The sequence below is a fragment of the Ambystoma mexicanum genome, chromosome 11 (assembly GCF_040938575.1).
Source record: "Ambystoma mexicanum isolate Mex_15411 chromosome 11, UKY_AmexF1_1, whole genome shotgun sequence".
NCBI classification, from domain to species: domain Eukaryota; kingdom Metazoa; phylum Chordata; class Amphibia; order Caudata; family Ambystomatidae; genus Ambystoma; species Ambystoma mexicanum.
The window spans coordinates 1098241891-1098268915 of NC_090934.1; the positions used below are offsets into that span (position 1 = coordinate 1098241891).

At 45.8% G+C, this 27025-nt stretch overlaps 1 protein-coding gene across 4 annotated transcripts in view; it reads right to left on the bottom strand.

Moving 5' to 3' along the window:
- The window catches only part of MYO1E (myosin IE), a 933795-nt gene that overhangs the window by 535704 nt on the left and 371066 nt on the right, over positions 1-27025 (bottom strand). For all 4 annotated transcript variants that reach the window (XM_069624389.1, XM_069624388.1, XM_069624387.1 and 1 more), the window contains exon 5: positions 9834-9921. In XM_069624389.1, coding sequence (XP_069480490.1) covers positions 9834-9921 — 88 coding nt within the window. The remainder of the gene's footprint in view (positions 1-9833; positions 9922-27025) is intronic.

Here is a 27025-nt window from a genome sequence, read left to right on the forward strand (position 1 = left end):
AAGACTTGAATGCATTTCTTATTTAGTGTGATCTTGGTCACATTTCACCTTGCTCCATTTAAAGTGGGCCTGGCCTATGAACTTTGGCTCTACAGTAGACTCTGCCTTCACTAACTTGTTTTGGTCTTAGAAAAGTGTTGGGAACTGTTTTATTTTTATGACCTGCCTTTTTCTCTCCCTTTAACTTAATTATTGGAGTGCCATCTAAGTTAAGCACTCGCATCTGTTTTTACAAATAGTGGTGTTTTGACTTAGACTTGTCTAATAATTCTTAAGGGAGCTGTGTATACTTTTCTGATTGTGTTTGAACTTGCTTTGATTTATAGTGCTAGTGTATTTCCTTAAGTGTGTGTTAAATACATAATTATATACTTGTGATACCAAGCTCTGGTCAGTGTTTGCTTGCTCTAATGTGTTTTTAGACCTATTGTGTATCCTCTGTATACTGCCCTACTCTTCTTGAGAGAAGTCTGACTGCACAGCCACAGCTACCAGGTAAATCTGGGGGGTACAGACTGCTACCAATTGGGTTTACTGCTTACTCCTTTAGTCTTAAACTTATTGCAGTGGTCCCAAACGGAACTGCGCAGGATTCTGCCTAACAACGCAGTGTTTAAAGGAGGCATTAGCAAATCTGCACAGAAATGATGCAAACACGCCATAATCTTCCAGGATAATCTTAGATGGCAATAGATCCCCTGGACAACTTGTAGGATGCATAGCCTTTAGACTTTCTTCAATTTCTGAAGTTGTTGCAGTTGAGAAGCTAAAGTTCAGGGGAGGCGCCACCTGGTTTTGCTCCCTGGGATCAGAAGGCATTTGGTCGGCCACCATTTCTTGTTGCCCATTCCCTGCGATAACACCAGCCGTCACAATCTTCAACCTGTCCAGCTCTTCACTCATTTTGGCCTGAGCAAGCATCAGTTTATCTGCGAATGCCTTTTGAACTCCTGTGCAATCTTCCTTATTAGGGTTAATATTTTGGTTTAGTACTTTAGGTTTTTCCCATGTTCTAAACAGTTTAAAGAGTTCCTTTGTTTGATTTCCTGCTCTATTTATTTGTTCATTATAATGGTTACATTTGGCTTCTATGATCTTGTCTTTATACTCCTTTTCCCTACGTTTCTAGTCTTCTTTATTTTTGGTATTTTTTTCCTTAAGCCATATATGCTCAGCCTGTCTTTTCCTTGTCTTTAGCTGGACTAGTTCCGGGGAGAATCACTTTTGATGATTATACAGTGTTTATGAAACACATTGTTTTAAACGCATTAACAGGCTCCAACAAATTCTGGGTAATTCAAACAGAAGCCATTGACATAGCCACACCCAACCATCAAGCTAAGGTTACAACATTCCTAAAAATACTAAACCTACAACCCTTTGGATAAGGAAAATGTACCAATAAGAAAGGGAAGAACATGAAGGAACGAAACCCCAGGCGAAGTCAGCAAAGTGCGTTAAGGCAAGCCCACAAGATCAGAATCGAGTGGAGCACCCACACAAACCGATATCATGTAAACCACAGTGTTACGACTGCTACGAATGAGATGAATCACCCATCGTTGTTCTAGGGAGGCCAATTGAGTCATGGTAGGAGGCTTCAGAGGCGTTCTTGTGTATATTACAAACCACACCTCCTTCCTCTGTGCTCAAGAAGAGGCTATCAAAGGCAAACGGGCAAAGCTCTGGTTGATAAAAACCTGACTGCAGAAGGATCTTATGAGCCTGTGGGCTGCTTCGTAAACCCAGGTGTGGACGTAATCGGACTATCGGGATCAGAAAAGATATCTCAACACCATGGTGCACGCTTGGAAGAGCACTGAAAGACTTTGGAACACTAAATGGCGAGCACCCTTACTTGCCTTCCTCTCAACATTATTCATGAAAAGGACTGATCTACTTTCCTGGAACATTTCAACTAACAAATCAAGACACCTGCTTCACACAGCGTCTGGGGGTTAGCCACCCTAGTTAGCCAAAAGGATTCAAAGTGACCGGCAGCTGGCTAGGCCTGTGTAGAAGTGAATGTAGCGGAAGCAGCATGGCTAGTAGCAGGTTTATGTGCACATGTTTGTGTATGTATGTGTAGGAATGGTGCAAGCTTTGACGTTTTCAGTATTGTGACCAGGGAGTCCGGTTCCGTCACAAGAATTTGATGCTGGTCCCGGAGGTGACGAGTGGAGGGCCATCTTGCTACACCCACCATGCCCCTAGAGCAAGACTGGGGCAGTAGCCCATCTAAGGTATTAGCATAATATGGAAACCGTGGGTGCCTGTAGCAGGACATATATGCGTTCAGACCCGTGTGCAAGACATATTTTGCAATGCTTCAAATATTAGAGACAAAGAAATGAACAATGTGCTCACAGCATTGTGGTGCTACAGTAAAAGCGAGCAATCTGAAACCTCCAAGTGCATCTGCTGGCACTTAGTTAGAAGAGACTCTAATTTGCAAGGACAGGAAAGGAGTGTCTGAACATCGCGGACGACGAGGGAGCCCACTTTGGCACTTGCGTTATTTGATCATCCAAGTTGGTGACCTGCCTGGCAGAAAATTCTGCACGCAAAAGAAAAGTGAGAAGGGTTGGGAAAACTCAAACCCCTTCTAAACTCCCCAAATCCCTGAATTAAAGTCTTCATACTGAAACCCTGTAGACCATAAAAGGAAAGCTATAAGTCAGAAAGGGGCTGGAGTCTGAGGTAGGGGCTCATTTGGAAGTGGCTGGGTAAGAGTCGAGCAGGAGATAGAAGGACCAAGGTAAGACCCAGGAGCCTGGGGGAAGTTTGACCCAGGAGACATAGGTAAAGAGGATTTAGGAGGCTAGAAAAGACTCAGGGTAATGCTTAACGAAAGTCCTAGGGGCTGGGGAGAGTAAAACCAAGGAGGTTGGGAGAGGAAGACCCAGGAGGCTGGGGAGAGGAAGACCCAGTAGACTGGGGAGAGGAAGATCGAAGGAGACTGGGGAAGGGAGACCCTATGTGGCTGTGGAGAGGAAGTACGAGGATGGGGAAAGAAAGACCCAGGAGGCAGGAGAGATAGTGACCCAAGAGGCTTGGGGGAGAGAGAGTGATCAAAGAGATTGGTGAGAGAGAGTCCGGAGAGGTTTAGGGAGAGAAAAAGTCTTGGGAGTGGGAGAATGGGCTAGAGAAGGACCCAGGAGACCAGAAAGTGAGAGACACAGGTGGTCAAGGAGAGAGAGTCCCAGGACATCAAGGAGTGAAATTGGAATTAGATGATGACATGTCTACAGAGGGGGAGGTCAAATTTGTTCAGCAGAAGGTGGTCAGTGGAGTCAAGAAGGAGTTGGTGAGAGGGGCTAATGGGGGAGATTAGATGAATCCCAGAGAAGGGAGGGAAAGGAGTAAAGGATGAGGTGGTAAGAGTAGCTACGAAGGTACTGGTGAGGGGAGCCAAGTAAGGGTTGGTGAAGAAGGTGGCACCTGAGGTGTCTAACAAAGGAGTATTTGAGAAGACACAGTGAGAAGGAAATATTGAAGTGAAGAGTTGTAGAGGGGAAGGAAGAACAAAGAGCTGAGAAGAAAAAGAGTGTGGGAACCACAGACCCCAAGTTTACATGGTGAATAAGGAAGGTGGGTGGACGAACACGCATGTGGCAGAACCACAAGGACCTACAGCAGCAGAAAGAACATCTGAAGAAAGAAGAAGAAATGTTAAGAAAGAGACTTCTAGGTTTGAACTTGAAACAAGATGGCAAAGAGGAAAGGAAGATGGGGTTGGACTGCCAGAGACATAAGATAATGAATGAGAGTGGCAGGAACTCCAGAACTACAACCACAGTCTAGGGTGGCCTCCTGCTTTTCTATGGACCTGGTCCTAAATTGAAGGCCAGCCCCAGTGTAACTCCTACTACAGAACAGCCATCAAGCTCTAATGCAGACGTGATACCCAGGATGAGGAGGCCTGCTCACTGTCGCCTAGATGCACAGGAACATAGCTGAGGAAAATACACATTCTAGAGAATTAGACTTTACTGGAAGACTGGGACCAACAGTGAGGGACCTTAAGAAGTTGTGAGAGGAAGCGCGAGACACATTTTATTTGGTGTTCTTTATGCTTTCTATGGATCTTCCTGTACCTATTCATCACACATATTTTGTTGCGTTAAGCTGCCAAGGTAGAGCAGGGCACAGGTTTAACAGAGACTGAAGGGCACATTATTACTGCGTATGTTCTTTTGGGTGAATAGGATAATTCCTTCCACAGATTCTCACTTCAGATCCAGTCTGGACTGGAATGTTTTTCAGCTTGCTACAAAGAGGTGCCGTGCCAACTCCCTCCCTGATCATCGGCCCCATTTTGCATCAGATAGCACATCAACGTCCTAAATACCCAAGGCCGCGTGTGCCATCTTCTTCAGTTCCACATTGTTTTCACTGACAAAAAGGAGCAGTATAACTGCCACTCTTTTAGAAAATATACAAATGTTTGTAAAACATCTAATTAGATTTCTAATTTCCATATGGAAGTGGGTGGGAGGGACAATGAGGAATCTGTGGGAAGATTTATCGTACCCACCAGAAAGAATAGTAAATTCTAGTGGAGATAATGCTCCTAGAGATTCCTCATATTCAGAATCGATATGGGGGTGGGAAGGAGATGGGATTTTCCTCTTCGTAATGGAATATTTTGTTTTGCAGAACAGGTCTTCCAATCCTTACATTGCCACTCGCCAGTAAGTCCAAAAGGTAATGGTTTGAGAACGTGTAAAGCAATGTCCAGGTTCTGCCAGACAAGTATCTGCCACTCGGTCACCAATTTGGAGGGGGCAAAGAAGCCACTTGGCCTCTGGTGGAAAGCACTTTCAGACTTTCAGTAACCTCCTTAAGGAACCTCCTTATGGGGCCGGTCATAGCCGGCAGTACTATCCATCTAGAGATATTCTCTTTCGACATAGCCCTTTCCTTCTGAGGGCCAGCGAAGCTAAAAAGAAGTTGGCCATGCGGCCTGCAGTCCTTTGTTCTGGGAATATGAAACTTTGGCATCATCTCAGGATCTAATCTGTGAAGCCTTTCCTCTGCCTTAGATGGATGAGTAGGCTGGAAGAATACCGGGAGGTGTGTTTTCTGCAGTAAGTAAAATTCAAAGAGCGCTTGTGATAAAATTATGTTTTGACTTCTCTTTAAAACACTCGATAAACTGAGGTGATGGAGGGTCTGTAATTCTGAAACCTTCTTTGCTGACGTAATGGCCATAAGAAAGGCAACCCTGCGTGAGGCTGCAGTAAGGAACATGAGCGCACCAACATATGGTCTCATGGAGGCACCAGGCATGGTCTTGGTGGAAAGGAATTGTTTACATCTTTTAAGAATTGCAAAACCATTAGTGCAGAAAAATAGGAGTCCTGCTCAGGTGTCCTTTTGAAAACTGAGAGGGCCACTAATCAAACCTGACATTGCAAGAGACAACACAAATTCCCGAATTGTGACGTTGGGGCATGCTAACAGGTCATCATCCCTTTAAAAGTACTACCTTGAGATCCTGTGCCAGTGACAAACATAGATGGACTTGGTGGAGGCATTCCTAGCAAAGAGCATCACACCAAGAGCCTCCTCAGAGAGATCCCAATCTCTGTACCTCAACCTCTCAATAGCTAGGCATGAAGATGTAACGCCGTGTCGTTGAGGTAAAGCACTCTGCCACAACCCTGTGCCAGAAAATCCTCCCTCTATGGGATCCATCTAGGAGGACAAAGAGCATGTCCAGCATGACTGGATACCAAGTCTTCCATGCCCAATCTGGGGCACAATCAGGGTTGTACCACTCTGTTTCAACTTCCTCAGTACCAAAGAAATCAGTGGGCACAGAGGGAATACTTGCACTGTGTTCAACTCCCTGGAAATCAGTAATGCATCAGTCAGAAAGACCCTCTCAGGGAACAGAACATCTTGCACGTCTTGCTTGGTATGGCACAGGTTCATCTGGGGTCCTTTTTTGGCAGGAGGGAGCATCCACGTCGAAAGCCTTTAACATTGCCACTCCATATTCGTACCGCTCTTCTGACGTGGAGGATGCTGTAGGAAGTCTGAACCCACCTGAATGTACGAGGCGGAGACCCAACAGACTCCAAACTGTGGCGAAACCTGTGGTCAGGGGCGTCGAGTATGCGGGGGCTTTGGGGGCCGGGCACCCCCCGGCAGAATCAAGTTGGGGCTGAGCTACCCCCCCTGGGCCGGAGAGAAGAGACGCAGTACGGATGGCCCTTTGTTCCATCCATACTGTGTCTCTCTCTGGCGGCCTGGGTGAAAGCCGGGTAGAAAACGATGTTTAAAAATTGAGGGACGGATGCAAAGCAAGAGGCTCTTGTTTTGCATCTGTCCCTCAATTTCTAAAAATCGTTTTGGGGTTGGGTATACTTTTACATCTGTGCACTAAGGTGCACAGATGCAGAGGTACACCCAACCCAAAGCGATTTTTAGAAATGGAGGCACAGATGCAAAGCAAGTCTGTCCCTCAATATCTAAACATCTTTTTGGGTTGGGTGTATTTTTACATCTGTGCACCCCTCTTAGCAAGAGGGGTGCACAGATGTAGAGGTACCATTGGAACGGTACTGCCACTTCTTACAGAGGCTTCTACACCTTTTATGGGGCAGTACTGGTCGCGCCCACTGGACAGCTTCACTTTTAATGGCACTTCTCAATAGGGCTGCTATACTTCAATAGGAAATGACCAACACTACCCCACAGGGAATTGCATACTCTTGATGCCACCGAAGCAGCACTTCCACCCACCACAGCTGCTTTATTTGTAATGGCACAGTGCGTGTACTTCTCAGCCACTCTGCTTTACATTTAAACAGACCAAATTGTCATTTCTCAGCAGGACTGCTACACTATACCATTGTTTTCTGTATGTTGAGTGCTTCTTCACCACCAATGCGGATTCATGGCACTCTCTCAGTGTCTAAATAGTAGATCTGGCGACATTCAATTGTCAACAGGCATGTCCCGAGCTGCCTGCTGTACATAAGCTGCTGCTCAGAATGTTGGAAGCTGTGATGGGGCAAGGGATAGAAGGCTCGAGCCTGTAGGATAGCAGAATCAGCAGGGTCTTAAAACCTGCTCACTCATTCTGGAGTGAGGGGCCATGGGGCAAAATGAGCCTGATCCCACATACAGGGGTTGGTACCCCTTTTTAGCACCCCTGCACACACAATTAATGAATATGGTATGGATTATAGATCGAGAAAACAGGGGTGAGAATTCAGAGTGTTTTAACAGAAATATACTTGTCTTCCCAGATGGGAGACTGTCTCCATTAATATACATGGGGTCACTGAGATGACCAAGAGTAAACCTGTACGTTCAGTTGTGAGATTACCAGCAACGGGTATACTATGCTCCAAGGAGTGAGGTGCCCACTCAACATATCACACTGTTTAAAGGTGTGAGACCCATCCCGAATGCTTGCCCAAAGAGCCTTGGCCAGAGTTTCACACTGAAGAAGTGAGCATGTGATCCAGGGTCTGCAGCCCACACACACGCATGGGATTCCCATGCACCCACTTGCAAGATATGCACCAAATTAGTGAGATTGTGCTCCAAGGTAGGAGGCACACGCACAGTCTTTGCTCTGAGGTTTGACAACTCATAGGATGGGATGGCATTTCGTTCTCCCATTCTAGCCTTTTGAGGGCTACTAAAACCTGGCTGATTATAGAGGGGTGGAATAGGGGCAGTGTTGGCCTACTGGAATGCAACTCGAAGGCTTAAAACTCCTTCATATTTGACTTTAGTATAAGCAGTATATGCTAGCCAATGTTTCCCCTGTTCAGCGCTCCCCCCAAACCCCCTCGCAACAAGTTGGCGACAACATGCAAATGCGGTCCCTTTCCCTATGGGCGGCGGCCATCTTTCTTCCATTCCCCACTATCCCGCCTCAGGAGATTGGCTGCACAAGCAGTGCGAATCTTCCAAAGGTAAAAAGAAAAAGAAACCATTCGCACCCCGGAAAAACCCTAAGGTGTGAATGGCTTTCACGCCCCAACGCAGGGGATTGTGGGGGGCGAACATTGGCGGTAACGGCCCACAGCCCTCGCAGAGGCCCTCGCTTTGCTCTGCCCTACCATGGCTCGGGCTGGCGGGCCGTTACTGGCCATGTCCGCCCATCTGCCAGGGCGTGAAAGCTGTAGGATTTATCCCCAGCTCTTTGCGTAAATCCTCCACTTTTCATCCAAATTTGAAATTCGCAACTGCAGTAAAAATGGCAGTAAATCTGTTACCATCAAAAAAAAGTGGCAGTAATGAAACTACCACCATTTTTTTTACCATACTGTCAAACTCCTAATGAAGCCCATAGTCTTTAAATGCAAATACAAACATGTAAGCACTATTATCCCATGGTATGATATGATATGGCATTTATAACGTGCCTATACACAAGTGTTTCAATGGTAATTGAATATCAAGCATTTTCAGGGTCTGAATTTTTAAAAGACTGTTTTAATTAAATAAAATTATAGATGTTTTCAATAGTGTGCTGGGTTTTGGGGCTTCAATTGGTTTTCATCCAAAGGCTTTTGGAATTTTGTCAGACTTATTGCGTCTGATGAATTAGATTTCTTGCATTGGAGTAGCTTTGTTGAAAAGAAATGGTCTGATCTTGACTTTTTTCATAAAATGTGGTGGCCCTGGGGAGTCAAGACAAGTGACCAGGTACCTCTCTTTGTGATTTTGAGAACAAAAGTTACAGAGGAAAACGTGTTTGCATTTTCCTGTGTAAAGTTTGATGTAACATTATCTATATTGTGTGGCAGTATTTTATTATATATATAAAATGTATAAAATATGAACAGCATTCTAGTCAGTATATAGGCTGAGGAATGAAATATTGACATCTTTTGAGTGAGGATATAGCCAGAGTATGTGTATTCATTATTAGAGCAATAACACCTGAGCCAGCGGCCCGGAATGGCTGGTCAAAGCCTGTGGCCCAAGTTCGTGAGAGCCTAAATAATGGGTATTAGCACGATTACCACCCGATCTGGCAGGCCGGATCGGGTGCTATTAGCAACCCAGATTTGAAATCTGGAAATCCGGGGTACTAACAGAAATGTATTTTGTTTGAATAAATGGGATGCCTCGTGGCGTCCCGTTCATTCAAACAAAATACTTACTTATGATAGCAGTTGTGGAACAGGAAGGCACGGCTCTAGGCAGAGTCCCTCTTTCATTTTCATTGCAGCCGGCGGGACAGGACGGAGTCTGGGGCGGTGGTTGACGCTGCCAAAAGTATAACGTTAGTGTGGTAGGAGTGAGGGGAGGAAACAGTGATCAGAGGGGAGGTTGGGTGAAAGATGAGGAAGGGGGAGCAGCCGGTAGGCTGCTCTGAACGTGGGCTGAGAGCGTGGGAGTCAACCCACGATTCAAGTTACCGGATTGGTGGGCTTTCTCGCCCCATATCCTAACGATACAATGGATATTATATGAGTCTAGACCCTACCAGAAACTCAGGCAGGTGTAACTACGCATTGCTGAACTGCACACAGTTCTAAGTGGTCATTTACTTGGCAGTTTGAGACCTGACAAATAACCAAGTAACATAACATACAACAGAACAAAGAAAGAGGGAAAGCAGCGACCGAACATTTATTTTGATGACAGACAGAAAAGTAAAAGGACATTCACATTTTTTTAAACTCAAGACTCCAAAACCAAAACGCTCCTTATACTGAGGCAGATTTTTGGGGATATGGGGTACAACTGTTTAACACATGTACTTAAACTGACAGCAATGGATTGAGCAGCCGTCAATCTGATGAAACTTACATAGACATGTCATTCCGCCTCCCGTTGGGAAGACGTCAACTCACCTGCACTTTGGGGCCACCGCCTGATATTTTTGAGATGTAACCCATGATATATTTAGCAGCCACAGTCTTTCCAGCACCACTTTCACCACTAGGAGACAAAGACATGAACAGAAACATACACACATGAAGTGGGTCATGGGAATGACAAATGAAATGACACAGAGACACAATGAGATCCACATGAGCTGTCGTCGCCAGCTATTCTTCTGACACAGCACCCGTCAAGCCCCATGCGGGACCTGGAGAACGGAATTCTGGCCTGCTTTACTGCCCCCCCCTTTGATTCCTATAATAGGTGGAATACACCTGGCTGTCATCTGAGGATCTCTAGCGGTACCAGTCTCTAGCACTAAGCCTGTTGCTCGTGGCACATGTGGATTCTTAGTCAACCCTTGTGATTTAACCAGTCTGACTACTGATCTTTTTGGTAGCTCGTTGTTTATCCCGTCCATAATTCACTGTTTTTTTTTTTGTCAACGTTGTTTAAAAAAAATAGACCTACAGTAGGGTGAGGTAAAGATCACATGATGTCACTTCCTGTGATGTCATGGTCAAAGGACATGGGTCCCACCCGTTAAGCCTATGATTTTGGAAAAATGACATTTTAGATTGCACAAAGAACATTGCCTTCACAAATAAAGCACGCCAGGAAACACTGATCACATAAAGAGTGTATTAGAAAAATAACTATTGGCCTATTGGGAAATCATCAGATGGTCCGATAGGCTGCTACCCCTGAAAGCTGGTAGGTGTTATTCAACCGGCCTTTTGACCACTGGCCAGTTTGAACATCTTTGAACTTCCTTCTAGATCAGTGCCCCTACGTAGGGAAAATATCTCTGCACAACCATTCTGTTCCATGCACTCCCTTTGCCCTTTCCCGCTTCAGCAATTTCTCTCTATTTGCAAAGTCCCACTAGAAAGCTCACCCTCTAGCCATCAACTTAGGTTTCACTTGCTAGCCAGCAAAGGAGTGTTTCTTACCCCTTCCACCTTTTCTCAAGGGACCCCAACTTGCCTCTCCTTATATGTTACACACATGTAAAACTGTAAATTGTTCCTATGTGGCTTCTGGCCTTCAATGCATACTGTCTTTATGTCTTTTTTTTATCGTGAAATGGTTTTAAATTAAAATCTTACACAAATCAATAATAATAGAATGCATTAAGAATTATCACATAATAGAAAAATCACAAAACTTAAAAGGATTTACAACATGGAACACAAAATATTAAGACCAAGAACAACACTCGTGGACAATATAATTAGAAATGTTCTACATTTCCAATAATTCATAAAGTTTCTTTAAACACCTGGTCAGTGCAAGTATTAAAGAGATGCGATATCGTCTTTATATCTGCTCCCTAATAAATGTTCCCCGTCCTCCATCACCTGGTGAACTCTCATCCAGACAACCATCCTACATTGCAAAGGCACTCTACCAAGGGCATGCCTCCATCATCTACAATGTATCCTTGGTTCAACAATTCTTCTAGAAATATTCCTGTTAATAAATAGAATACTATACAAAGGTTCCTCCTTCATCCCTAGCAGTTGCGATCGTTGCGCATTCATCCTAAGGCCGTTTTCTACAAACACAACTCTGGAGAAGTTTCACTTCAGAAATATTTCCAGAGGCAAACACATTTCTCAATTTACAAGTCCACCATCACATATTTGTGTAATTACATATCAGTACAAAGTCTTCTTTAAAAACAACAATGAAAACACTACATAATACCCCAAATGGCTATAAAAATGTAATAAATCCTGTTTATGAAATTGGAGTTGAATATTTTGCAACATTGGGACACCCTACAGTGTATTCCAGTGGGTTATAGGTCGAGACTTTGCAGAATGGCACTTGAGCCTTATATAAAGGAACTGATTTAATCAAGAATAATAATGTGAAGGTTGTGGAGCTATTGAAACAGGGCTTTCCCTGAGAAAGACCTTTAATGGGTTGAAACATGTGTTGGCTGTAACTTAAATATTATTTTCTTGAAGTTCTGGTCAGTCAGATTCTGACTTATGTGATAAGTGGGAGTAGGTTGGACGCAAGTGGGCAGTTCTGTTTGATTTATGCCACTTCCTGTGACATTGGGCTTCGATCACACTTTGACTCTGGCCTGTGCTTGCCCACCCTTATCATTTGATTAATGGTGTGTTAAACGAGTTGTATGCAAAGGAGTTTTTGGTAGTTGGCTCAACCAACGCTCCTTCAGTTACATATTCCTGGGGGTGCTGTTTTCCATTGGCGGGACACTGTGGCGGGGGTGCAGGTGAGTGTGCCTTTCTCTTCCTGTCCAGTAGTGTGCACTCTCTGTGTGTAAGGGTGTCTGTTGAACTGACTACGTTACTAGTGCAGGACATGTGTGTACATGGGTGTAATTTTAGGGGGGGGGACAGGGGTGTTTGCCCCCCCCCAACTTTCATGGCACACCAATTTGTCCCCATTCATTTGGCTGGGGCACCTTTTCTTCAGATGTCATGCCCCCCCCCCACAAAGTCTTCAGCAAAATGACTCCACTGTGGGTGTATACAGACACTCCACTAAAAAAGGGGGGTGCCAGACACAAGAGTGGGGCACTGAAACCCTTCCAAAATGTTTACAAAAGCATGGTAAACTAGCTGCAGTAGGCGCATTGCATGATGTGCCAAGGCCACCCCAGCAGCATCCCTCACGCTGTGAACAATACTTATATCTTCAACACAGACCCTTTATTCTAAGCAGCACGTTTTGTAATACTGAGGTGCAATAGGCACTTCCATCAGGGTTAAATGACGTGTGGGAAAGACCATGTTCTGGGTAGTTGCTGCTTCTATTTAAATCTTGTAGACTGCGGGAGGGGCCATTATCACAGGCTAAGGACCGACTCCCATGTTATTTTCCGAGGCAAATTTAAGGGCTATAAATTGGGGAAGGGGCATTCACTCCACCCGAGGTCTATAAGGCTATTAGCGCATGAAAATGTGCAACTAAAAATGAAAGTGTTTTGATTGTGGGGGAAAAGCACACACCAGCACCTTGTAACAATACACTTTACACATTTTGGCCTCATTACGACCCAGGCGGTAAGGGGTTAACGGCAGCGTTAACAGCGCCGACCCTTACCGCCTGAGTACGAGGTCCCTTAGCGCCATGGCGCTTTTAACACCTGCTTTTAGCAGGTGTTAAAATCCATGGCGCTAAGGGACCATGGAGTTAATTACGCCACCGTAATTTACGGTGGCGTAATTAACGCCTTCCCCACTCCCATTATGCCCTATGGGGCAAAAATGGGAATGGGGAAGGGTAAATGGGGATTGGGGACTTACCGCCCCGCCAAGGTCGGAATGGGGCGGTAAGTCCGCCAACCACCATGGCGTAAACGTAGTTTACGCCATGGTGGTAAAGTCACGGCCCAGGCGGTAACTTACCGCCTGTGTTTAACGGTGGTTTGTTAGTTTGGAGAGTTGAACTGCACATGCCCCTCTCTGCCTTTACACAGCTGAAGATAATTGTTTGTGTGATGCTTATTAGGCTGCTTCTCATATCCAACTGTTTGGAAAGAGTTCTATACCACAGAAAATACATTCCATTCAGAGCATTCTGATTGGCTGAGAGGTATCCATGCCTTAATACATGACTAGTAATTAGCACTGTGATTGAGACATATATGTTTCAAAGCCTAAATGGGTTTTTAATTTGCCTCTTGCAAAGTGAATTGAATCACCATATAAACGATTGTTGAGTAGAAAATAATTACTTTTAAATGAACTTTTTGACTATGCCTTTCAAATCATTAATAGCAACAAGTTACAAATGTGTATCAATGATTAAAAGTAGTTTAGTTTATCAATCATGCTCTTCATAGGGCAGTTTACAAAAAACTCAAGACGTCTCAATCACTAGCCCAAATAATTAGCCAATCCTAACTTTAGTGCCTCCCTTCATATTGCATTCTGGTACTTTTATTCCTGCACTTATAATATGAACAAACTACAAGTAGTGTACAACAATGCAAAATGACATGTAAATAGAAAATATGGCACTGCAGATTATGACTTGTAATCTTTTCTGTGAGTGGGTTTATCACCACGCGCTCCTCTACGGTGATGTTAAGTGATAACAGTGGGTAGTGGTTTGCCAATATTATTTGCTTTTGTTGGGTTTTACATGTTTATACTCAGATCTGTTTTACTAGTTCATATACTGCTGCTGTGAGAAAAAACTTGGACATATCTAAATATTAAGGTGTACTCCACATATATCGTGGTACTTGGTAATCGGAACGTCAGTAAGTGAAGAGGGTGCTTAATGAAAATGTTAACCTGATGTTTGAAGACAATCCTCGGGGATATTGTGCAATGACTTGGAAAAACAAATTACTAACCTCCGGTAATGTTTTTTCTGATAGATGGTCCTCCCTCACATTCCCCATCTTAGATATATTCCTGCAGCTTCAGCCGATCACGTAAAACTTTTCACCAGCAGGGGGTGCCATGCAACTTCAGCTTCGGGATCCCTTGAGACATGCAGACATTGATGTCTATACATATAGCGTGCACTGGCATCCATGACCTCTGTTTCTTTCCCCTTGCTCAGCCATGTTGGGGAATCACCAAGAGTAACAGAAAGCTCTCCATCAGGGGGACAATATGGGAGAGTGATGAGGGATCTGTGGTAGGAATACCCGTCTGAACGAACATTACCGAATGGAACTAGAAGGTAACTCATTTATGTTTCTAATGGATAGTGTCCTCAAGCAAATTCGTCATATTTGATAGACTCCCACAGCACTATTTGTATATATAGATATTTATATCCTGCAGGCGGGGTATCAAACCCAAAGGCAAAGTTCATATTAGAAAATTCTGTAGAACCACTCTGCCGAAGCCAGAGAATCGATGCTAAAATGTTTTGAAAATGTATGTAACGATGCTTAAGCTGCAGCCTGACATATCACCAGCATCTTGACTCCTCTTTGGGCAGCCAAAGTAGCTGCCTTTCCCCTGGATGACTGTGCCCTAAGGCACCTCTTTCCCTAACACAGAGTAGCATTCAGCAATGCATACTCTGGATGATACCTCAGTGGCAACGTGCTTGCCTTGGAAGCAAGACGACACAGAGCAACACAGGTTCGATCCCCGGGTCCGCGCTTAGAAACCTCTGGGTATAAATAACCTATCTTATCATATCATACCATGATCTACCTGGACAACGTCTACTTTGTGACTGCTCTGCCCATTCTGCACTGGAATAGGCCACACACAGTTGGTCAATCAACCTGTATGCCAGTGTTCTCCAATTACAGAAGCCTGAGGCTCTCTTGGGGTGAAATATATGGAAGCTTTCCTACTGCTTAGATAGGTAGGGACGAGGGCAGAACACCGGGATCTTCTGGGCACGATGGAACTCAGACACTACTTTGGTCAGGGAAAAATGTCTGAATCTAGGGGTATGCTTTTACAAAATGTTAGTAAACCAAATGATATCCCTCGCCTAGAATCTGTGTATATAAGTGTCCTATTTATATTGTTCTATATCAAGTTAATATGTTCAGCAAAGTGCTGTGTGTGCTATACTGGGTAAGCACTCTTAACCAGTGCCCAATTTTGAAACTTACAAGAAAAAGATTCTCTTAGCACTTATGCACAAGTTTCTTTGATTTTTAATTACATGTTTTTGATTTAGTTTAAATAATACATTGTAGAAAACTTATTTGTAACCAAATAATTACATTTTCTTATGGTTCCACAATGTAAAAGGTAGTATTTTTCTCAAATTGCAGCTGTACTTACATTTTTTCAAAAATGAAGTGTCAACATTTCAATGATTATATTTTCTTGTCGGCAGTTGGTGATGGTGAGATTTTTCTTATTACTTTGGAGAAGTGCAATATAGGGCTTGCAGTTTTACTCACCGTCCTCGCTGATGGGATAGTCACCCACACAACTCGTTCCCATGTAAGAAGTATGAATGGACAGGAATGCATGGGGTTGAAGGAAGTGCCAATCAGAAAAGTCAAGACTAAATTCAAGATCCCAGCCGGAAACAAAAATAGAAATGGAGGGAACATATTTTTCAATTCTTTGATATTTTGCATAACCGTGGGTATAGCAAAGTAAGGGACTTGTTATGGAGCGCACTTACAACAGCTCACCAAGATATCCTTTTGCAGTTCTCACCTGGAGCCTGCACAAGGTGCAGTAGAAATTATAATACCAATGCTCTGCTGCAAAAATAAAGATCAACTCTGCGACCCTTCACTGCCTGCAAAATTTCTTCCACCGTCAGCTGTACCATGCAGTTGTTGCTGGTCTCCTTTCTGAAGGCTGAGAGTGTCGATGTTTGGGAGAAGTACCTGGCCTCCTGCTTGCGAGAGCAAATCGGCTCAAAGAGGAAGACGTTGGGACGACAGATGACCGTGTTCAAATGTTCTGGGTAGCACATCCTTCAAGCCCAATCGGAAGCAATTAGAATCATAGTGGTACCGAACTTTCTCAACCTCCTGAGAATGTGAGGTTTGACGGGAATCTGCAAGGAATTCTTACAGAATTGGAAAATTCCAGTGCACCACAAACGCATCCCCCCAGTGCCCCTCCTACAAGAAATTCCCTATCGCAGAATAGCTCCCACTTTCTGTTTGAACTAGACGCAAATAGATCCACTTGTGTGGTTCCCCAAAGGGTGTAAATCTCTGCAAGGACCTCCTAGTATAACTCCCACTCATGGAAAATGGAACCCTGCCTACTCGGGGCATCCACTATCATGTTCTCTGTTTCAGCTACGTGCACCACCAAAAGGAGACTATTGTTCTGTAATGCCCAAAACTAAAGCTGCATTGTCTCCTTGCACAACGGCAGTGACCCCACAAACCCTTTCTTGTTGAGGCAATGCTTGGCCACATTTGTGTCCGTCATTAGCAGGACGGTCTTTTCCTATATCAACGGCAATAACGTAATCAGCGCCAGTCTAATAGCGCTCTGCTCCAGGAGGTTTATCTGCAATGTTGTCTCTGCCAGGGACCACAACCCGCGCAAAGTCAATTCATTCAGGTGTGCACTGCAGCCTTTCAGAGAGGCATATATAACCACGGTTGCCTTCGGCCATGGTTTTCAGAAATGTTCTCCCGCCATCATGTTCTCTATTTGGAACCCCCACCTGAGGTCCTGTGGAACCCTGCTCAGGACCTGGAGAATTTCTGTCAAGTTGCCCGAGAACTGCGAGTGTTGAGTCCTGAGCCTTTTGACGTGATCTCATTCTCAGTCGCGCCTCTGGAACCAGCAAAATGCAGATTGCCATGAGGCCCAGCAACCGTAGAAAGTTAAGGACCGGCAGAGTAAGAGCTTTTTGAAATTTCTTGACCATCTGACAAATGTGAAATGCCCTATTTATGGGAGAAAAAGCCTTCAAGGAGGAGTCCAGGACTGCTCCCATGAATTGGAGTGTTCTCAAGGGTGTCATGTGGGTCTTCCTGAAGTTTAGGGAGAAGACCAGTTTGTGTAAGAGTTGACATGACTGGCTAAGCTGACCCTGAACCTGTTCTGGAGAACGTGCCATTATCAGAAAATCGTTCAGGTAGGGGAAGCCATGAATACTGTCTTATCCTTAGACTCCCTGAAACCACTGATGACAACTTAGTGAAGACTCTCAGGCCGAGGTTAGTCCGAAATACAGAACCTAAAATTGGTAATGGGTACTGCCAATCAAGAATCTTAGGTTCTTCCTGTGCTTTGGATGGATAGGCACATGGAAATAAGCATCCTGCAGATCCAGTAACACCAACCAATCCTGCAGTTCCACGGCCTGGATAAACTGTGCTAGGGTCACCATCTTGAACTTGCCCTTCCTAAGCAACTTGTTCAGGTGTCTCAGGTCGAGAATGGGACACAGTCCTCTTGTCGTTTTTTGGCACCAGCAGGTGTTCCACAAGGATAGTGGGACCACCACTCCTGGACCAGTTCTGCAATAGGCACTGTTCTATGGTGGTCGCCTCCAGCAGAATACCAATCCCCTACAGCAGCGAATCTGGAGACTGAAAAGAATGAGGGGATGCTTGACCGTTCGGAGGTGTCTCAGAAAGTGGAGACAGTAGCCCAGAGCCACCACTTGGCTGCACCCATGCATTTGAAGTAATGTGCAACCATTTTTCAGCATATTGGGCCAGCCATCCCTCCCACTGCTGAGACATGGGAAAACACCTCATAGAGGTTTTGGTGCAGTTGTGGGTCCTGTGGGGACTGTAGCTGTGGCTGTCTGAGCTTCTTTGCCACCTCTACTTCTACCTGGTGCTTAGAACGTTGTTTGGGATTGTCTAGGAACGGACTGTCTCTTGCCTCGTTGCGTGAAAGAGCTGAAGTACCGAAAGGACCAGCACCTCCAGGCTGGCACTGTTGACTGACCAGGTTGTTGCCTTACTGCTACCCCTATGATTTTAGCAGCCACTTTGGAACCCTGAAACACCTTGGTCCAAATAAGTGTTCTCCATCAGATGGCATAACAAGTAGCTGCCCTGAACATCCGGTGCAAACCCCTATATTCGAAACCAGGAATATCTCCTGCTAACAGAGCCAGTGCTCATGGATCAGCTGACGCAGTTCACAGCAATGAGCGCTACCTGAAGAGCCTGGCATGCTGCCTTATTTCCATTGGAGACAAGGTTGTTGAATCCATCTCTGATCTCTCGCTTTGGCATATGGGGCACAGTCTCCGAAATTACAACCAATAAAATATGTGGATATTTTGCAAGGGTGCAGAACACATTGGTGGCTTGAAGGACCATACCCCCGATAATAAGACATTTTTACCCAAGGCATCAATCTTTTTTCGGTCCCTGTCAAGGTGAATGCTTGGGAATGTAGCTGACTTTGTCTCTGAGGTGGCTGCCTGCACAACAATGCTTTCTAGACTTCGGTGCTTTGTTAAAATTCCGGGTCAGTCGGTCCTGGTCTGTATCCTTATTACCAAGTCTTTGTTGACAGCAGGTGCCACACACAAGTTTTCCAGTACAGTATCTGAGGGCCACATAAAACGGGAGCACCAGCTCCTTCAGCTGAACTTTTTCTAGTATGTCCGTTAAGCTGTACTTGGTGACAGGTCGTGTGGGTGAACCCCACTCTAGTGCTTTGGGGATCTTTGACACAGTGTGCCTACACGCCACATATGGATGGGCCCATTGGCTCGCCTGCATGAAATCAAGTTTAGCCGAAGAGTCCCTGCCATTCGTGCCCTTCAAGTCGGTAGTAAAATCAGCCAGACTTGATTCCTGTGAAAAGAAATTTTCAGGGAAGCCTATATGGACAACATGGAAGGGTTCGAGCCCAAAGGAAATGAGATCCCCTTCCCCATTAAAGATAGATTGGAAGGACTTCATAGTTTCTGCCCCAGATTCCGAGGTTTACCTCGATGCCGACATCAAGCTCGACACCACTTTCAACTTTGAAGGAACCTTCGAAAAGGATGCACAATCAGAACCAAACGTCAAGGAGATCCAGACGCTGATAAACGGCATCACGCCTACTTCAGGGGCCTAGTTACTGGACACTGTATCCGACCCTTGGGCATGTGGGAGCTGGTTCATTTGGACATCCTGCTGGCTTTGGAAGGCGTGGCCGGATCCAACTGGTTTTGCAGTAGAAGCCTCTGGAGCCACCGTACTGAACACATCTACCGCCTTTAGTCCGAATCCTTCCCATTGATCTGCCGCAGTGGATTTAGAGGGGAAATGTATCTTCTCTCTGTCAGACGAAGACTCCGTTGAGGAGTCTCTGTGATGTCTTCTCTTTTTCGTTGAGGACGAGAGCATGAGTGACAGGACTCTCTCCTCGAGTGCAAGCGTTTCAGGATTTCTGCTCTGCTTTGTGGGCCTTGCTGGAGACTTCCCAGCAGCCTCCAACCATCTACCCTACTAGGATTTGTGCTTGAGGGAGAGGCGATTGGTGATTTAAACATTGTCTCAGGAGGATAGCTCAGGGGCAATGTGCTCGCCTTGGAAGCAAGCGATAACCTATCATATCATTTCATAACATTGAACGCCCCAATATTGACTATGAGGATCTCTCCTCCAGTGCTTTTAGCATGGATTGACATGATTCGCATTCTGCGACGTCATACTTCACGCCCACACACCTTTTCGAGTCGCAATCTGCACACTATTTAAACCCTGACAGCTTAGGAGTAAACATTTCGCATAGAAATGAGAAATCATTTCTCTGAATAAAGTGGCGTGCTCTGAAAAGTGTGCTGAGCAGGCAGAAAAAAGGAACGGAGGACACAGGGCGTGATGTGACTTATATGTATGAACATCAAAGTCACATCCAGCTTGAAGCAGTGCACGCATCAAGGGTTCCCAGCGTTCAAGGGGCATGGTGCCCCCCCCCAATACCCCTCACCCGCTGGTGAAAGGTTTTCTGTGATCAGCTTAAGTTGCAGGATTAGATGTAAGGTGAAGAATTTATCGCAGGATGCTATCGATTAGAACACCCCTCTAGGATGTCCTCTGAGCCCCGCTTCAAGGGAGGAGAAAAATTTGCTGAAATGCAGTGTTTTAAGTGGGAAAAGAAGGTTGCAATAGTAATGTGGATAGCACAGATACCTTTGGAGGTTTGCAGTAGACGGTCACTTGGTGCTTCGCAAAGGATGTTTAGGAACGAAGGCTGGCGTAGCCCAGGTAGGGCCTGAGCGGGCAAGGCCCACCCACAAATACCCACTTAGCTGTGCTGTGTGGGCATTTACAGATGTTAATGTATGTAACTGTGGGGGGGCCCATCAACCCATCAACATTAGCTTCAGTCCCCAGTTGTTAGACAATCCTGGCTATGCCTCTGCAAAATGGGCGCTGATGGAAAGAAGTGTGGGAAGCCCCAGTAGATGGTAGCAAGAAGTTGCACACAGGGATGAAAGCGAACGTTCGAGGTAGAGGGCGTGGACATACCCTGCCTGCTTGAAGAGGTGTGGTGGAAAAACTCACAGCATTTTATCTGAATGGGAGAAATATTCATTAGAATATAAAGTGCTAACAGCTCATACAAATGTCCCTCAAATGAATGTGCCCTTTCCCGGAAGTGATTGCCCCACGTGCATCAAAGGAAAGGAGGAGCGGAAGGACTGTGAGGTCCCTTAGATCCGTCTACTCTCCATGCACCACGTGCTACACTCATCCCATGTGCTCGTTCAGATTAGTGACTTTTCATTATCCTGGTGTTCACTTCAATTTGTGGACCTCAATTCTCTTCCTGCAGTTCTCAATCTCTGGCTATTATTATTAACACATTATTCAGTCTCCAAGCCTCTGCTCACCGTTGCTTTCTCAACTTCCTGCCCTGGAATCACATCACCACCCCTTTCTTTGCACCCTTTGTAACCTAGCCCGCAACATGTTGCTATTTTTGATACTTACTTCCACTTGTTCTGGTACAACCTTAATTTGCCAAGACTACAAACAGCATTATGTATAGCTGCAACTTACATTACATGAACACATTTCTTATCGGGGACCCAGAGTCTTCCTGAACTTTGTTCGTCCACCTCCCTAAAGCCACCACCTCGATCGCCAAGAAGGCTGGTTCAGAACGCAAAACAGAACCTCTTTCAATTCCTCTCGCTTCAAGCCATTGACGTGTGCCCATGTCCCTCCCCACGTTGCTGAGATAATCTCCATTTACATCCGGAACTCCCGCCCAACTTCCTTTTCTCATAACGAAAGCAGTAGGTCTCCAATTCCTGCTTTGAGTTTACGGTAATTTGTCCATATTGTTTCTACCAACATTCAAAAGTGCCCTCAATCACTTGAGTATCAAGCCAACCAAAAAAACTATCCTGTAGGCCCCCGGCAGCAGCACAGGAGACAACAGCCATCCAGACACGTGCTGTAACCCTCTCAGTGGGATGTTCTGCAGTGACTGCTCCTGAGGTTATTACCCAAATTGACCTTTTACAATTGACCTTTTGTCCTAATTGACCTAATTATAGTGGTCCTAATTGACTTTCTGTACAATTGACCTGTATATTATTTTAGTTATTTTGTATACGTATTAGGTTGGGTTTGCATTATCAATAATATAAGGGGTTTGGGTGGGGGGTTGCAGGTTTTTTTGGATTGGGTGTGGGGGATGCGGGGGGGTTTCCCCTTGCATATATGTCCTAATTGACCTTTTAAATTAGGTCAATTCTCCCGATGTCAATTGTGAAAAGGTCAATTAGTATGCATCCCTCCTGAGCCATTATGCCCTTGCCCTCCCAAAAGCCAAGTCTGCCTAGGGACATGAAGGGGTGTGCACCCAGCAGTTCCCACTGCTCGTCCTACCCCACACTCTGTTGTTCTGTGCTCCCATGTAAATGTATCCATAAGGGAGTGAGTCAAGGAACAGGGAGAGCCTGATTGCAGAGATTGTAGGGAAATGCAGGCCTGCGACCTCGGTTGTAGTCCTCTTGTCATTGAACTCTCTAACTAAGCTCCAATTCACGGTCAGACCCATTTCTTTTCAGCACATGTGCATGTTGCTAAGTGTGGCTCTGTGTGTACACAAGCTGCGTGCAGCAGCGTAGCAGGCCAACCTTCACTGTGTGGGGGGGGCACCGCCTCATGTTGGGGAGGAGGTCCTCATCAGCACTCTGACTAGAGAAAGAAATCATTTCTTTCTGAAGTCAGAGGGACTTGAGAAAGAAATGATTTCTGTTGTGGTTTCAGTGCGAGACAGAGGAGACGCCGGCTCCAGCATGCATGTCAGGGAACTCTGCCTGCTTCCTGTCTACATGGAGTGAAGGAGAATGGGGGCCTGCCTGGAATGGAGCATCGAATCCCTCGGAGCGACAGATTAGGGGAAAAATAGGGGGGAAGGCTTTTTTGAAAGTGTGGTTGTTGCGTGCAAGGGTGTTGCATGTTTATGATGTATGTTTGAATGTAATATATTCTTCTGTGCGTGCAAGGTGTGTCTGTGTAAGTGCACATATAAATGAGAGTCCTGTGTAAATGGGGTGTGTGTATGTATGGGTGTGTGAGTGGGTGTGTGAATGAGAATGCAGTGTGAATGTTCTGGCTGGGTGCACATGTTTAAAATGCAGCGTTAATGTTTTGGCACACTCTTTATGAGAGAGAAGCTTTATGGTTGAGGGACTGTTGGGTGAATAAGTATGAATGTGGGCGTACAAGGCAGGGAGCATTGGAGCATGGACTTTTTCTGACAGTGACATGGCATGTTTTCCTGGCATTTTTGGGCAAAGCCAACTTGATGAGTGGTACATGGAGAGGTTGGGATGTGGTATTTAGTTCAATGGGGCAGCCAGGCATAATATGATATGATATGATATGGTATTTGTAACGCGCCTATACACAGGTGTTTCAAGGCGCGAAACTGGACATTTCTTTCTGGAGGGTGGCATTTTTTACTCGTATTAAGGGCAAGGCCAATATGATGTGTGCTCTTACATGGGGCTCGGGGGTGCGGCCATGCTGCATTTCTACAGCTCGTAATCAAATGTTTACTTACTATGGCATTGCATGTTTTACTGGAGTTAAGGGCAAAGTCAACATGATGAGTGTTCTGGAATGGCAGATTATTTGTGCAACCATCAAAAAGATGTTTTCTTTTTCTTTTCTTTTTTTCTTTTACCGTTTAAAGCACAGACCTAGCTCGAGAGGCGGAGCACTGCATAGCTGTACAGTTTTTTTTTACTACGGTATAGCTTTTTTTTCTGGTTGTAAGGGCCAAGTCAACGTGAGTGGTGTAGGGGCATTTATAAAGTCAGAGAGGAGAAGTTTCCTTAATGTGGCATTGCATGTTTTACTGGCATTAAGGGCAAAGCCAGCAGGAGTATGTTCTTACATGGGGATACTGGCATACTACGGCAGAGTCAGCATGATCATGCTTTCTTATGGTACCATTATGGCCCATAATATCACTGGCCACGCACAGAGATGGCTTGTACATATGGGGGTCAGGTGCCAGGCACAGCCCTCTTGTTTAGATGGTAGGTAAAAGATTTAAGGTTTGATGAGAATACATACTTACAACTTGCGCATAGAGTAGTGTGCGGCATGTCCTTGCAGCAGCATGGTCATCATGGGCATTCCACATGCATGGTGGTCCAAGCCAACCTGGAGTGTGGTGCGTCCCATGCTTTGTTGACAAGATGGGGGGGCCTAAGCATGGCTCACAGAGGTCCCCCCCCCCCCACAATTTGTTTTACACCACTGGCTGCATGCCACTTGCTCAAGGCTAGCCACCTGTTCGTGCATGCCCATTACTGCCTAAGGCTTCTTGTATCTAGGTATCTCTTTTGTGTCAGATTGCTTGTAATGCTGCATGTGGTTTGCCGCTTCCTGGCAACTTGGCTGGGCGTGCTTTTGGTTGAACCGTACCATTGCAAGCAGACAATGGCTATTTTTAATAGCTACCACTCACGCACGGAGGCGGAGCGCGTGGCGTGTAACCTTGCTGGCCGGCAAACATTTGCTTAACAAACGAAGAGTGACATAATCAGCCTGGGCGGCTGGGAAGGGAACGCCTGCAGACTACTGTGCGTGCAACCATGCGCCACAGGAGTGACTCTTCATAGACAATGGGAGGCATGTGAGCTGCAGGCGCGCACCTCCAACGTCTTCTGCCTCGGACGCCCCCCACTTGTTGGGGAAAAGCTGTTACAAGCTCCTTTATTGATGGCGTGGCAGAGAGGTTGAAGCTTGCTTCGGAATTACGTGACAAATAAAGGACACGCTTTTGTTTGAACAGAAAAGGCGGCTCTGCTCATAGTTTCTTTTTTGTTAACACATAGAGTGTCCCTGGCACCTCTAGAGGGGGGCAGGGCTCCTTGTATTCTAGCTTAGACCACCCCTTCAATCAATACGAGAGGGCAGGCCTTATGTCAGCTCCGGCGCCAGGATTAGTGGGCACAGTTCATTTTCTGCTAACGCAGCCCATCTTAAGACTTCACAGTGGCCATATTTAGCTCAGTGATTTTCTTTCCGGGGTCAATTAAAGGCTGTCTCAGAAGGGCTCGCGTTGGTCCTGGAATGTTTTGCTTTTGTGTGTGTTGGAAGTGTGATCCTTATTGCTGAACACTTGCATAGATAAGAGCCAGCCTTGTGGTAGGCTGACCAGATTTAAGGAGTAAAAAGCAGGGACAGGGCAACTAACATAAAAGTAGGACTAACTCTTGAAAGTGGCTGTCACAGCACTACACTTCAGTAGCGGTTGGAGGAGACGGGGGTTTAAGTGTTACTGTTCAAATATACACATATCGTTACCACTAAGTGGGACAGAGCTCCGAATTCCGGGACAGTCCCGGCAAAACCAGGACGTCTGGTCACCCTACCTTGTGGGCATATTTGGATCTATGTCAGGGAGGCATCCATGGGCACATCCAGTGGACGGGTGACGTGGTGATGCTTCTGCTGTAGTGCATGGTACATTAGATGCAATACTTCCCTACTTGGAAGACTTTTATTGCCCCTGGTGCATGTGGCCCCGCTCCATGAGATCATATGCCTGGTCGCGGCATCAGGGAAGCAGTGGGACCTAGGTGGTGGGCAGATATATCAGCAACCCAATGACCCAACTGGCTACCATGAGTGACTGTCAGGCAGTGGCGCAACATCAATGAGCTGCCCGGGCTTCAACCCTACCCACCCCGACCCCCGCAAAATTCTGGGCTATTTTGACTCGACCTGGCTGACCCACAGAGCCGTGGCTGGACAGAACAGGACATAGGTTCTAAACGGCACCTGGCATTCGCTGTTAACAAAGGCCCTGCAATTACTAACGTAAAGCATTCCACTGTTAGCACCTGCATTCATATGCATACGTGTTTAGGCAATTGAAATCGTGATGCGGGGTTAGTACTTGCATGCCAGGGGAGTGATTGGAAGGGTAGAGAGGGGACAGGAGACTGCATATTTTCACAGCAGTCCTTAAGTGGGTGCTTTTAGACTTAAAGCAGAGAGTTAACTGCTTGTAACATTGGAGTGCACTAGAATAGTCTCATTAGTATGAATAAAAAGTTAAATGCCCCCACACAAATAAGTTTGCCCCTCCCCTACCTTCTCTGAAGGCAGCGCCTCTCCCAACATTTGAAGGGTTAGCCCCTGCCAGCCCATCCCCAGAAATGTCAGTTTCGTTGCGCCCCCTGCTGCCGGGATACACTGGGCCTCATTACGAGTATGGAGGTAGGCATGGTGCTATTAGCGCCATGGCTACCCCCATACCGCATACCGGGTCCAGGTTCCCTGAATGGGGACTTACCGGGTCATTCCAACCTTGGAGGACCCGGTATTTCCCCATTCAGGGAACCCATCCTCATTCCCATTCGAGCCCCCATAGGGCTCAATGGGAATGGGGAGGGAGCTAACAACGGGCCCATTAATAACAGGCCCGTTGTTAGCTCCGTGGTCCTTTAGTGGACCCGCTAAGGGACCTCGTAATGCGGCGGTAAGGGCTTAACAGCACCGGCATCCTTACCGGTGCTGTTAACCCCTTACCGCCGACCTCGTAATGAGGCCCACTGTCTCTGTACTGCTGGGTTCTATCAGCGTACATTAGGCCCAACAGATTTCAGGGGAAAAGGGGTTTCAGACAAAGTAATAAACACCTCTCCAACTGGCTTCTGTATTCTGTGCCTAGTGAAGTGCTGGGGAAAGAGCCCAGGAGGGTAACCCAATAAGTGAACATTGTTACTTCCTGCAGGGGTGTTGCTAGGTCTGGAAAAGATCCGGGGCTACACTAATGTTGGGACTCAGGCCTAGCAATCCTTTTGGTAGTAGCCCCTGAGATTCTATCCTGGGCTACAAACAAAAGACCCGGGACTATAGCCCCCTCAGAACTCCCCACCCCCAGCATCAACTCTGACATCCTACATTCTTGACTAGAACTCAAGCCTTCAATACCTGCCCTTTGGAGATGAGAAGATTATCTGCCCTCATACTACACCCCGGAGTTTCTTTTTGCTACATTACATTATTACTATTGCTTCCTGTGGGGCTTGCTGACTCATTCTGGCATTCAAATCTTCTTCATGCGATAAAGTAAAGAGTTGAGTTGTTTGAAGAAAGGGGGGCTGGCTGTGCAATTCTTGCTTCATGCAATTGACAAGCAAAACCCTTTTCCCTCCATGGACTCATGTTAAGTTTTTGATATAGAGTTTTCTTAAAGCGGGTTCACTATAGTGAAATAAAGCTGCATGGTTTAAAACATGAAACAGTCTGACCGTGACG